This window comes from Pristis pectinata, chromosome 21 (assembly GCF_009764475.1).
Source record: "Pristis pectinata isolate sPriPec2 chromosome 21, sPriPec2.1.pri, whole genome shotgun sequence".
Lineage (NCBI taxonomy): Eukaryota > Metazoa > Chordata > Chondrichthyes > Rhinopristiformes > Pristidae > Pristis > Pristis pectinata.
In genome coordinates this window covers 10845831-10859510 of record NC_067425.1, presented here as the reverse complement: position 1 = coordinate 10859510, position 13680 = coordinate 10845831, and the positions used below count along the sequence as shown (strand labels likewise).

Genomic DNA, 13680 nt, shown 5'->3' with positions numbered 1-13680 from the left:
CTCCCAACTCCACCCCTTCCCCTCCCCTACCTGTCTCCAGCTGCCCATCATCCTTCACCCATCTTCAGTCCACCAATCACCTACTGGTCCCTGGCTCATCACACCCCTTCTCCTCTTTATACCAGCTATCTTCCCCCTCCGCTCTGAGTCCTGATGCAGGGTCTTGACCTGGAAACATCAATAATTTCTTTTCCCCCACGGATGCTGTTCAACCCACTGAATTCTTCCAGCATGTTATTTGTTGCTCCAGATTCCAGCATCTGTCATCTCTTGTGTTGCCATAGACCTTTTATTGGCTGGTTCAGTATCAGTGAGAAATGTCTCCTCCATCAGGTTAGGTGAGGCTATTCCTGTTCCTTCATGGCCTCTGGCAACATGGCGTTTACTCATTCAAGGGTGTCATGCAGTCTGTTAGGTTGACCAGCTGGTAGTGTATCTAGGCTGTGGTCATGCATCTTGTAACAATGTTAAGTGTGTGACTATGCAATATGGCAAACGGATCACAGGTGCCTGCCCTGATAGATTGAGATTGTCAGTGGGTGAGAGATGGGTGTGTGGGGCATTACACATCATCTCAGATTAGCAGTGCAGTCATTGAGAGAGGTGATTTGACCTCTCATGTGAGATCTCCAAACATTTACAGGTAAAGCAACAGGTCCTTGGGAATCTAACTGGTATTGACTGTCCACAGTTAGTGTAGCGGTTAGCGTAACGATTTACAGCGCCAGTGACCCCGGTTCAATTCCGGCCGCTGTCTGTAAGGAGTTTGTACGTTCTCCCTGTGTCTGCGTGGGCTTCCTCCGGGTGCTCCGGTTTCCTCCCACATTCCAAAGACGTACAGGTTAGGAGGTTGTGGGCATGCTATGTTGGCGCCAGAAGCGTGGCGACACTTGCGGGCTGCCTCCAGAACACTACGCAAAAGGATGCATTTCACTGTGTGTTTCGATGTACATGTGACTAATAAAGATGTCTTATCTTATCTTATTACCCACTATCTTCAGAGTGTAAGTCTGTTGGGGGGGTGGGGGGTGGGTGGTGAGTGGGGGGGTGGAGCTCCTGGTTCCCTGAGGACGGAGCACTCAGTTTGCACCTTCTCCACCCAGTTCCACAGTGCAGTTTCTGAAATTTGTACGATCCCTCTCTCTGACATTATACCACTGTGCTCTTTATCACATTAGCTCCACATCAGCAAGGATGTCCTTCCCTGTCACAGCCTGAATGCACTTCCTCTTTAAGGGGTCCAGGCTGCCTTTAATTGAATATAGTGAGCAATATCCGTAATTACGCCATTCATTGCTGCAACCAATGAATGCCATAGAACTACGGAGACACAAGAGGCTGCAGATGCTAGAATCTGGAACAACAAAGGAGAAGCTGGAGGAACTCAGCGGGTCAGGCAGCATCTGTGGAGGGAAGTGAACAGTCGATGTTTTGGTTTGATACCCTTCATCCGAAAATAGCATAATTACCACAGGGTGCCTGCAACAATTGTGCAAATGACCAGGTTACTCACATTGCAACTAACATACTGATTCTAGGGGGCTATTTACTATAATGGTCAAGACGTTAAAGTAGACACATGATTAAAAAGAAAAAAAAGATGCTCGAAATCTGAAACAAAAACAGAAAATGCTGGAAGCACTCAGCAGGTCAGGTACCATCTGTGGAAAGAGAAACAGAGTTAATATTATCAGATGAAGTATGAGTTTTAAAACAGCTTTAGAACATTTTTCATGTTGTTTGTTTAAGCTTACAGGCCAGGCCTTGGGACCAAGTGGAGCCTTTGTTATAATTGAGCACCTGAATCAGACTCCCTGTCATACTTACGACAGGTCACAGTGGGAAGGATAAATTAACAGTTGCAAGGAAAAATAAAAACGTGTTTCATTGGAAAATAAACAAAAAGCATAAATTGAAACTATCAGGCATTTTATTTTCATCTAAAAACTGACAATGGAAAGGCTTAATTATACTTATTAGAGAAATTACATCCTAGCTTCAGGTATGAATCCTAATTTCTCAAGTCAGCAATTATTACAAGGCTGAGATGTGCAGACGTTAGTTTTTCTGCCCGGAACTCAATTTACCAGCTGTGATTCATGGCGAGGCGCCCAGTTGCTGTTGGCAGAACCTATGTCCCTGGCAAACCTGAGGGAGACAGTCTGATGAAAACCTGTTGGACCTTGCCTCCTCTCCTCTCTCCTCTCTACAGGGACCAATCACATTTAGTCAACTGACGCCCCAGATCACTTTGACCTGAAAAGAATAAAATTCTCTATTGTTGGCAGTGAATGCAGAAGCAATTAGATTTCCAAAGCTATGAACCATTGGAGAAGAGTTGAATAGCTGGCATTTGGAATCAAGAGCCTGAATAAGCTATATGGATGGATAATTAACATGGGGTGCTGCCAGTACTGAGATAAAGGTTTCTTCTTGCTGTTCCTGTGCATACGGGGAGAATCCATTCTAATGTTATCTCGCTATTACTTTGCTATTGACTTTGATGCTTTCTTATTAACATGTCCACCTTGGCACAGTTGGCAGCATCCATTGCTCTGAATCACGGGGTTGTGGGATCAACCCCTCAGCAAGTAACATAGGCTGTCCATCATGGTACTCAGGGAATGCTGAAATCTTTTAAGAGTTATTAAACCAAGGTCCTGCCTGCTCTCTTAAAGGAGTATAAAATATTCCAAAGAAGAGCAGAGAGCCTTTCCGAGAATCCTGGCCAATTTTTTTACTTTGACCTACTTCACAAAAACAGATCTGCTGCTCATTCATCCTGTTGCATCTGTGGGATCTTGCTGTGCTTGCATTGATTTCATGCATTGTAATAGTGGCAGAGTTTAAAGACAATTAATTGACTATGAAGCTCTGAGACATAATTACATAGACTATATAAACGCAATTTCTCTTGGTATCCAATGGACATAAACTTGCTGCTAGGAAGGGTAAATATACACCTGCCATCAACGTTGTTCACTCATATTCCTTGATATTTTTAATAACTGAGGTGGTTGAAGATTAAGACCCAGAGTGCAAAACCCATTGAAAGAAAGACTTGCATTTCTATAGCGCCTTTCACATCCCTTTCAGGGTATCTCAAAGTGCTCTACAACAATGAAGTGTAGTTACCATTGTGATAAAAATGGTAAGTGAGTTGAGGTAAATTACAAAAGTGATTAGTTTATTTCAACTGTTACTTTTGGGTGGAGGTGCTCAAAATCGTGAATAGTTTCTAAAGCATGATTGGGAAGAAACCGTTTCTGCAGGACACACATTTAAGACAATTGACAGGAGGACCACAGGTGAGAAGTAAAAGCAGAAAATGCTGGAAAACACTCAGCAGGTCAGGCAGCATCTGTGGAAAGAGAAGCAGTTAACGTTTCAGGTCCAGGTGAGAAGAAAAGTGTTTTGTTTTGCACGGTGAGTTGTTTAGATCACGAATGGCAGGAAGGAGCGGAATAAAAGGAGCATTGAAAAAAAAATTAGCAAAAACAATTACAGGGCAAGAGGGAAAGATTAGGGGATTAATTGGGTAGCTCTAACAAAGAACATGATGGGCCAAATGGCCTTCTTTCTAAATTGCTTCGTTCCAAAACTAGATTGTTCACCTCATTCCTGTTTGTGATGTTTGCTTTTCTTATTCCAAAAATATACTTCATTCATAAAAATGTATACAAGAAATAAAATCAGTATACATCTTCCTTTACATTCATTGTGCCATCAAATCAATACATTCTCTTACAATGCACCAGTGCCACTCATGTTTCCTCTTTCAACAGTACACTTATGGAGTGTTTGAGAGGGCGGTTACACAGGTCCCAGCTCCTCAGTGTCCAATGATAACAGGGCCCTTGATTGTTCACAAAGCCCTTCCTGTTCACTGCATTTAGAACTGTCTGCTGCAGTTTCCTTCCTGTCAATCTCCTGACCTCTGGAAGTCCCTCTCAAACCCCATTCAATGCCCTCACCCATGTACATGACTCATGAACGTAATCCATGGACTCTGAAATGTTTTAGATCTTCCCAAGTAAACAAAGGGAGCTATAGAAAGACAAGGTCTTTTTTATCTTTCTTACCTGCTCGGGGCCTCCAGGTCAGCCCTGCTGACGATGCGGTGTTGGTAGGGAGTGTACAACCAGTTGAAAGCTGTGAGTGTTCTTTCTTCCATTTTGAATTTCCCTTCCCTCACATACCTGTAAAACAAACCAAAGGCTTTCACTTTACAATCTGAACATTAATGGGAATAATCATTTTCAAAAGGTTTATTCATCGGTCTACATTAGGCAATCAATCACTGCCAATAGCTGTAATGGAATTGTGCAGTAGTTGAGCCTAAGGGTTTCTGCTTGAGAAACACAATATCCAGCCATCTCCATTACTGATAATGATTGTTAGCAGATAATCTAATTCTACTGATGTTGTTTGAGAGTTGAACTATTGGTCTGAACACCAAGGATAACTCCTCTGCTCGCCTTCTGAATATTGTAAAGGAATCTTTAACGTCTAGCTAAAGGACCTTGGTTTACTATCTCAATGAAGCTGGTAAAAACAAAATCAATTTTTTTTCATGGGCTGAGGAGATTCTTGGCAGTGCCAGTATTCCCTGAAATGAGTGGGGAAATAAGAATCAATTATATTGGTGGTTTGGGAGCCGCATCTCAGCAAAGCCAAGTAAGGACAACGGCTTTCCTTCCTGAAGGACACTGGGGAATCCAGTATTTGCTTGGTTACCACTGAGATTAACTTTTTTTATTTCCTAATTTATATAATTACATGAATTTAAATTCTCCAGCTACCATGGCGGGATTTTGTACTCACCTCACTGGATCAATAATCCAGTACCTGAACCATTATGCTACTGAGTTGTATTTGCATTTGGCTGCCAGAGTACCCCTGATGGCTTTTTAATTTAGATTTTATTTTCAGAGCCAGTTTCTACTATAATGAGCTGAACTGAACTGAACTAATTGACACATTTCTTTCCACGTGTTGAGTCTCCCTCTCCAAACCCCTTTAGTGACCTACACTGCATCCCTCATCTTGAACACACTGAAGTCGAAGCATGCGTTACTTTTACGAATCCTCCCTGTCCTTATTCCACTACACTTCTGCACTTTTATTCAGCGCTGTAGCCTGGGCTACTGTGCTGCTGCTGCAAAAAGCTATTTTTCATGGTATTTATACCCTGCGTATGTATGCCTATGACAATAAACTTGAACTTGAACTGGGCTGTGTTCTTCTAAATTTACCCCCTTGTGCACAAACCACCACCTCACCGACCTTCTGTCTGCTCCACCCCATGGTCCAACCATTCATCCCACCTCCCTGAAGCTCACTTGCAAAACCTCTTTGCCATTCCTCCCTGTGGTGAAAGCCTCAAAACCCAGTTTGTTGAACTTGCTCTCTATCATCGGTCCTAATTCTCCAATTATTTCTTTCTTTCTTTGCAACTTGCCTTGATATGATACTTTCAATGTCAAGAAATGTTCCAAGATGTTACACGGAGGTGTAATCAGAAGCAAATGGATGCCTCTGATGGAAGAGGCTTTAAGGATGGACATAGAAGGAATGGGAAGTGGAAATGCAAAGGAGCTGATTCAGGCAAATCCAGAGGGAGATCACAAATGACAATGGTGGGTTGAAAGAAACCAAGAGGCTTACAGGATCAAAGAAACGGCAGATGCCAATTGGGGCTGAATACTTTGTAATCGGCTAGGGGTAAATATTTCATGTTAAGACTCTTTTGATCCCACACTTGAGATGATAAAGTATCAAATGTCAATAATCTTATTCCAGTTCCTAAGCAAGACTACTAAGTGGAAGAGCAGATCTTGTTCTTCTGACATGCATATGTGGTCAACTATCAAAAATATGCCATGCCTATTTCTTTTCTACACTTAAGTATCCTGAAGCAAGTGATTACACTAATGTTGTTATAAAACTACAAGAAATGTCTCAGCCATATTTTTCTTGGTGCTAAGACAGCTTTGTGAGTCACCATGACATTGTTTGTGAAAGTCACTCAGAGGCAATTTCAATGGCAAGGTTCACAGCACAGTGTTGTCAGGTTTCCCTGTGTGATGTTGTGCTGACAGTTATATTGTCAGTTTCAGAGCAGTGTTCCTTATTGATTTATTGCAAGTTCTTGCTGTTCTTAGATTTTAGCCCAGCAAGTACAGTCTTTGTAGCTGGCTCTTAATGGGGAAAAAAAATACCAACAGCACTCATCCAGTTCCTAGGAAGTGTTGAACTGAACAAATGGATGATGGGAGAGATGGTAAAAAGGCGCTTCATGAGAGGATGGGAGGTGGTCTGGATGAGCTGATAAGGACAGTGATGAGGTCCCTCCAGGGCTACAGTTATCAAAAGGTTGCAAGGGAACTTCCTGTAAGTTTCTGCATGGCTACACGTTGGGGAAGTCTGCAATGTTCATATAAGATGAGACAAGATATCTTGATGAGTCACATGTACATCGAAACACACAGTGAAATGCATCTTTTGCGTAGAGTGTTCTGGGGGCAGCCCGCAAGTGTTGCCACGCTTCCAGTGCCAACATAGCATGCCCACAACTTCCTAACCCGTATGTCTTTGCAATGTGGGAGGAAACCTACGCAGACACAGGGAGAACGTACAAACTCCTTACAGACAGCGGCCGGAATTGAACCCAGGTCGCTGGTGCTGTAAAAGTGTTACACACTATCCATTGGGAGCTGAAGGAAAATAGATAAAATCTTCTTTTCCTTGAGTATGGAGTTTGGATGACTTCATTAATGCAACAGTGAGATGTGCAGAGATTAGTGTTAGCCTGAAATGATCCTGAGGCTAGGAACCTGAGAGTGACTGTGGAGTAGCAAACAACACTTGCAGGACGAGTGGCTGACTGTAAGTGAGTTGCAGACCAGGACAGCCCTGCACTGTGTCCCTGGAATGTGCTGTCCCTGCATTAAACATGTAAGTTAATAAGGTGGTTTGGGGTCACCATTCACTAGCTTCCCTCTGGCCAGGAGATGAAGCAAAAGAACAAAATACTGAAAAATACTTGCATGTGACGTTTTCCTAAACTTTTCCTCGGAGCATGGGCATATCTTACTTGACCTTAGAATATGATAGTGGGCTTTCTTGAACTGTAGCATTTCCAGTTATAATGGCGCTCCCATGTTGAGGTCATGCAGAGGATTCCAGGATACTAATCCTTTGTCAGTTAAGGAATGGTGGCTTACGCTTAAATCAGGAAGGTTTTTCAGTAAGAGAGAGGGCGTAGAGGAGATTATATAGATTTCCTTATGTCATAGACACTTCGGACTAAAGATTCTATGCCGGCTCACAGAGCAATCCCATTGCCCATGAATTTTCCCCATAACATTCCCATTAATTCCCCCCAATTTCAACCACTCACATACACAACTTACAGTGACTGATTAACCTACCAACCCGCCCATCTTTGGGATGTGGCAGGAAACCGGAGCACCTGGAGGAAGACCAGGAAGTCACAAGGAGAATGTGCAAACTCCACACAGACAGCAGCCGAGGTCAGCATTGAACTCGGGTTGCTGGAGCTGCAAGGTAGCTGTGCCACTGTGCCACTATAATTTTGAAGCAGCTCCCACCCTCTTACTGGCAGAGGTCAGAGGGAAAGAATATGTCACCTTGCACCTTGTTGTTAGTAAACACTAACACCACAGCTTGTGTCTTGCTCGGTCGGTTGACTGCCCAGATGAATGAATTATGCGCCTCAAATTCCACAGGTCTCAAAGGATGATGATCTGGTATATCTGATTCGGTGCACTTAACCTTTTTAACCACACAAAGTGAGTTGATGCAATAGCCGCAATCTCTCTGCTTTCTCAAGACAAATTGAATTTGTTCTAGTAATTGAGGCAGCGAGCAATGACATCACTCTGCTGTTCCCAGGCATTTACCGTTAAGACCTATTTTTAGGCGCTGCAATTTTACAGCAACCTTGGGTTTTTCAGACTGGAATTCAGTTTGACAGATCTTCTGGGACAATGTGGGAGTTGACTTTTACCAGGACTTGTGTGGAATCGTTGAATCATTGCCTCAGGGACCATTCACAACCTTTGATACAAAGCTTAGTGATGTGGATTATCAAGGAAACAGACAGTCGTGTTGATTTTATCAGCTGGATAAAAAGCAGGGAGCAGTAAATAAAATGAAAATTAAAGTTAATATTCTAGAATTATGTAACAAATGATGAAAATACATAAGCAGGTTAGTCAATGCTTGTAAAGGAATTATCATTTCTACAATGCAATTTTTTTACTTTTAAGGTAGAAACTAAGAAACAAAAACCTTGAAGGTTTATATCCAAAATGTTGACATTTCTGTTCTGGCTGCTGATTATCCTGAACACGGCCTAAATTTACATAGATGGTTCACAGAATCTATTAAAGTTTACCACTGAGTCTTCTAGGGAGGAGATATAGCAGATAAACAAAACCACAATCAAAGAGAAAGGTTTCTATGGGAAAGCTTGAAAAGCAGAGGGATTTAGGGAGAGATTACTAGAAATGAGGGACCAGGAACTTAAAGCATGGATACCACTGGTGGAGCAATGGAAACTGAGGATGTACAAGAAGCCAGAATTGGATGTAGGGAGAGATTTGGAGCATTGTAGGATTGAGAAAATTATTGAGAGAGGGAGAGTAGAGAACGTTGGAGCATGAGCCCAGATGTGATGAGTGAATGGAACTTGGTCCCGGTTAGAATATAAGGAAGATTTGTTCCTTATAAGGATAGAATATAAGGATAGCTTGTTTATGGAGGGTGTGGGAGGCTGGGGGTGGAGGAAGACCAGCCAAGAGGCCATTGAACAACTGAGTCTAAAACATCCACTGTATTTAAAGTATTGTGTCTTTGTTGAACAGCTGAGGATTGCATGACTGAGCTAATGGGTGCCATACATGGTCCCACTATAACAACATTGTAAAGTTCTCAATGAAAATGTCACTTTCAGTGTAAGTCTTACAACTCTTCTAATGACTTAGATATTAGAAGGGAGCTATAGGCTATTTTTTTCAACTTCTTGACTGGAAGTCACTGGGCTGACATTTACTGTCCATTCCCAATTGCCCCCTTCCTGGCTCGTACATTTAGTGGGGTGGAGCCAACCACATTCGTGGAGCTGCTGGAGACGTTGGATTTTCTCCTTGAAGGGGCATGTTACTGAACCAGGTGGGCTTTTAATCAGAAACTAAAGGTTCTGTACTTGTTTTCTATTCCAGATTTACTTAATTACTTGAATACACTTTCCCCTCCTGCTATGAATTCATAGTCCAGTCATGAACCACTATGTTACCAAGCCTCATGCATTTTAATTTTAGTTTACATTTGATTTTCTATGAATAACAATACCTGCCTGTCCATTGCATGCCCCTCCAACTTCCGCTGAATTTCCTCTTCCATAATTTCTGCATCATTGTGTCACTCTCTTTCCTTATTGTCAAAGAAGCAATAATTTTTTGTTTGATTGCTTATAATATTGACAAGAACTTGTATTTTACTTTCTGCAGCTTATGAATTTTAACAAGCTCAGAATATAACATAGGCTAATAGATAATGCAGCAGTAGAGCAATAGTTAGCTGTAGCTCATTGTGCAGGACACTTGTCTCTAGGCCAGAGGGTTGTGGGTTCAAATCCCATGCTCCAGAGATTTGAGCAAAGCAACAATTTAGGTTGATGCTGCTTTGTGGTACTGGGGAATCTTGCACCATTGAGTAGGATGTTACACCAAGGTCTGCTTTCTCAGGAAATAAAAGATTCTGTTTTAGAGGACAGCAAACAACAAATAGTCATGAACAAACTCTGAAAAAAAGAAGACAATTGCATTGGTGGAGAGCTTTGGATCTGAGAGGTTCTGTCACCTCTTGGAGACAGTGAGGCATGTAATGGAGTGGATGGTGTTGGACTGGGTTCTCTGCTCAGACTCCTAGACTGCCCACACACGTTTCCCTCGCTGACTCACCCAACCGAGCTGACTCTCCGCGCCCCAGGACAGAGTGGGCTCTGTGCGCTGTATCACTGGGCCCCTGACACTGGAACACCCAGACCAAGGTTGCATAAGCATCTCATCAGTTCCTTCCATTATACGCTGTGCAGTCACTCATCTGATACTTACTGAAGATCTTTACAGGGATAGAAGACAGATATGGCCCAATTTTACCTCATTAAGTTTAGATAGCATTTGGAAAATATTAACTTTGCTGCTGCGATGTCACTAGAGAGCCACTGCCTTTGTGAGATTTGGAATGGATCAGCAAAGCAAACTTTGCTTGGGCCACACTGCCTAAGGGACATGTACAGACTTACTTGAGATGACAAGCTGCCTCACACTGCAGATTTTATACACTACATTCAAAGAACTAAATTATTCAATAACAAGCTGTTAAATAGAGGTTTGGAACATTGTTGTGTAAGTGTGAATTGAGTTTGAATAACTCAGGGAGACTAAATGTAGCTGACAGAATCCTTCGACGCAACAGTTTATACACTGCAGGCAGCAACGACAGTTCCACTCCCCATGCAAGCTTCGTATGACATGGCATGAATCTTTGCCTTCTGTGCAATGACAGGTGCCCGCCACTCACCTGTTCCTTTAAGGCCACAGAGTACTAAACCTGTCAGAGGACATATAGTGACAGCATGTCAATCCAAGCCCTCAACAACTGACCAGAGGAATGTGACCGGCGTCATCCCATCACGGAGAGAAAGGTTCCCAAACAAGAAAACAGAGGGAATTTGTGCAGCTTTGAACTGCAGTACATGTTAGAGCTGGACTAGGTGCTCCATGAATCCCAATGGTTGGAAACAACGAGATTTAAGGTCACAGTGCAGATCAGTAGACATATAGCTGGACACAATGGCAGGTTGTTCTGCAATGGGTAGCGACATTTCCAGCTATTTCACTTTGACCAGAGGCATAGATATGATTCAAGACATGTTCTGGTAAAATACTTAAGACCGTGGGTGAAATGAATTGCACATTATCATGTAATGGTCATCATCTACAATTGCCAATTACACAGAGTGATCAAAATTATTAGGCAAGGATTGGCTATCTGGAGGTTCATCTGGAGGGGTGATTTCAGCACCCATTCACATACTACATGTTTGGAGATGTTACTGCAAATCTCTTCATAAATCAACATTACTGGATTTGAGGCAAATATCCACATCAAGCCCGATGCCAAACCAGTGTACTGGAAACCCCAGACTACATTCACTAAAATGTAAAGTGAAATAAGATATAGATGGGCTGGCGAAGAACGGAATCCTTGTGAAAACAACTCAGAGCAAATGGGCAACACCAAATGTGGTAGTTCACAAGGCTGAAAAGACCGTTACATTTATATGGTGACTATATAGTGATCCCTAACTAGGTGATTTATGTTGAACAGTAACCATCTGAGACTTCAAGGATTCTTGTGTAGAATTGGCAGAAGCAAATTTCATTAGGAAGTTAAATTTGTTGCACATGTACAGTCAATTAAATGTAATTGAAGATAATCAACATTACCTCACTAGAAATATGTATAATGTTCCATATTATACAGAATTGCCAGACGGAGTCAAGCCATCATGACAGATCTTTTAGTCCCTCTTGGGTAAGAACAGGGGCGGCATAGACCACTGCCAATCCAATCAGGTTGACTTTCTCATTGCCACTGCTAATGAAGAAGGCAGTCTTGGCTTTTTAGAGGAAGTCTCAAACAATTATATCACAACGATGAGAGACTCAAACAAAGCAAATGCGCCTTTTCTCAACCAGAAAATGACCATTTGGGATTGAAAGTGGATGCCAGTGGTTCCACTTCAAATCATAACATTAGGGCTAGAAGAATTCAATGTTAATTTTTCAACACAACTTGCTGATGTCAGTATATTTATGTCTATTCATATTTAATGGTTTTACAAAGCTTACAATTATGACTTCCAGTCATCATTGCCATGGACAATGATGAAGCCATCATAAAAGCAAAGAAAATTAGTAAATAGACTGAATTTTGTTGTTGTGGAGAGATGGGGAGAAACACTTCTGAAAAAGGGAAAGCAATGTAGTATTTACAAGTGCATTTGTAAAATAAATCACAGGTGTGTGCAAGACGTAATGATGTTACATGTGGTGCAAGCATAGACGAGTTGTTGTTAGCACTTGTTCTATCTCTTAAGTTATTTACAGCAGTCCTTGATAGTTCTATGACTATGGTATCAGCACTGCCTCGCAGTACATCATATTCAAGTTCTACCTCCACTCCCTGAGGCCCACTCCCACCCTCTTGAGTTATGAGGTGTTCCTCTTCCTTTCTGATTTGATATTTGATGCACCTGCTGTTCTTTAGTGCTTCAGTCAACTTGTATTTGGGGCAGCCTAATGCACTGGTTGGTCTTTTTCTGCCTGTCATTTTCCTGTACCATAAAATCCAGTGTATAAGTCACTCCCTCCTTTTGGATACATCAATGTTAGGAAAAGATTATTCTTATTTTAAAATGCATTTAACTTTTCCATTATAAGCATTAATCAATACTGAAAAAAGTCAAGTTTTAAAACTCTATTTATTCCATTAATAATGTATGAGGTTATGTGTTACAATTTTGTTACTATGTAAAACCATTAAATATGAATAGACATAAACATACTGACATCAGCGAGTTGAAAAATTAACACTGAATTCTTCCAGCCCTAGTTTTATTAGACAAACATACCAGTGTATAATCACACCAGTGTACATAACTCACACCCATTTCAGTCCCTTCCAAAGATACTCAGAAATTATTCTTACACTCTACTTTCACAGCATTTGTGTGTTCATATCAACAGACCCAGCAATTTTACCAATATTCTTGGCTTGTCGGCTCAGAAGGTCGTGGGTTCAAGTCCCACTCCAGAGACTTGAGCATAAAAATCTATCTCAATACTCTTCTGATGCAATGCTGTTGGAGGTGTTGTCTTTTACATAAGTTGTTAAGCCAAAGCACACTTTGCCCCTAAGCTGGACATAGAAGATCACAATTCCAAGAGGTGTGGAATTCTCCTGGTATCCGGCCAGTATTTTTCATATTTCCTAATAACATGGAAGGAAGACATTCGGGCCATCAAGTCTGTACTAGTTCACAGAGCACTCCCAATACCCCACTCATTTTTTCTTGTAATCTATTCTCCCCATGTTTCTAATTTTGCCACTCACCTACACACTAGGGGCAACTTACAGTGGCCAATTAACCCATAAGTCTGCACATCTTTAGAATGTGGCAGGAAACCGGAGCATCTGGAGGAAACCCTCTCAGGGAGAAGAGGAAACTCCACTCAGACAGAGCGGAGGTCAGGATTGAATATGATTTATTGAACCTTTGGACAGCAGCTCTTCTAGCTGGGCCACTCCTCGAGAACATTGAGAAAATTGTTTCTCAGGACATTTGTTTCTTTGATTTGGGAGATCTTGGCCACGCACAAGGTTCTTTGCATTAAAGTAGTGGCTACCTTTCTTGATTGACTGTAAAGCACTCTGGACTCGAGCCTGTCCACAGACTGGACCTGAATGTATACAATGCATTGGGCTGGGTTGAATATCAAAATAGTTATAAGTTCTCAGTCTCAGGATAGGTTGTTTGTATCAGTTGTATAGAGGGGCACAGTGGTGCAGCAACTAGAGCTGCTG

The 13680-nt window shown here is 41.9% G+C and overlaps 1 protein-coding gene across 1 annotated transcript in view; it reads right to left on the bottom strand.

Moving 5' to 3' along the window:
• The window catches only part of LOC127581192 (rap1 GTPase-activating protein 2-like), a 328459-nt gene that overhangs the window by 297235 nt on the left and 17544 nt on the right, over nt 1–13680 (bottom strand). Inside the window, 1 exon segment of the mRNA XM_052035296.1 lies at nt 4083–4199. Within this exon segment, the coding sequence (XP_051891256.1) occupies nt 4083–4199 (117 nt within the window).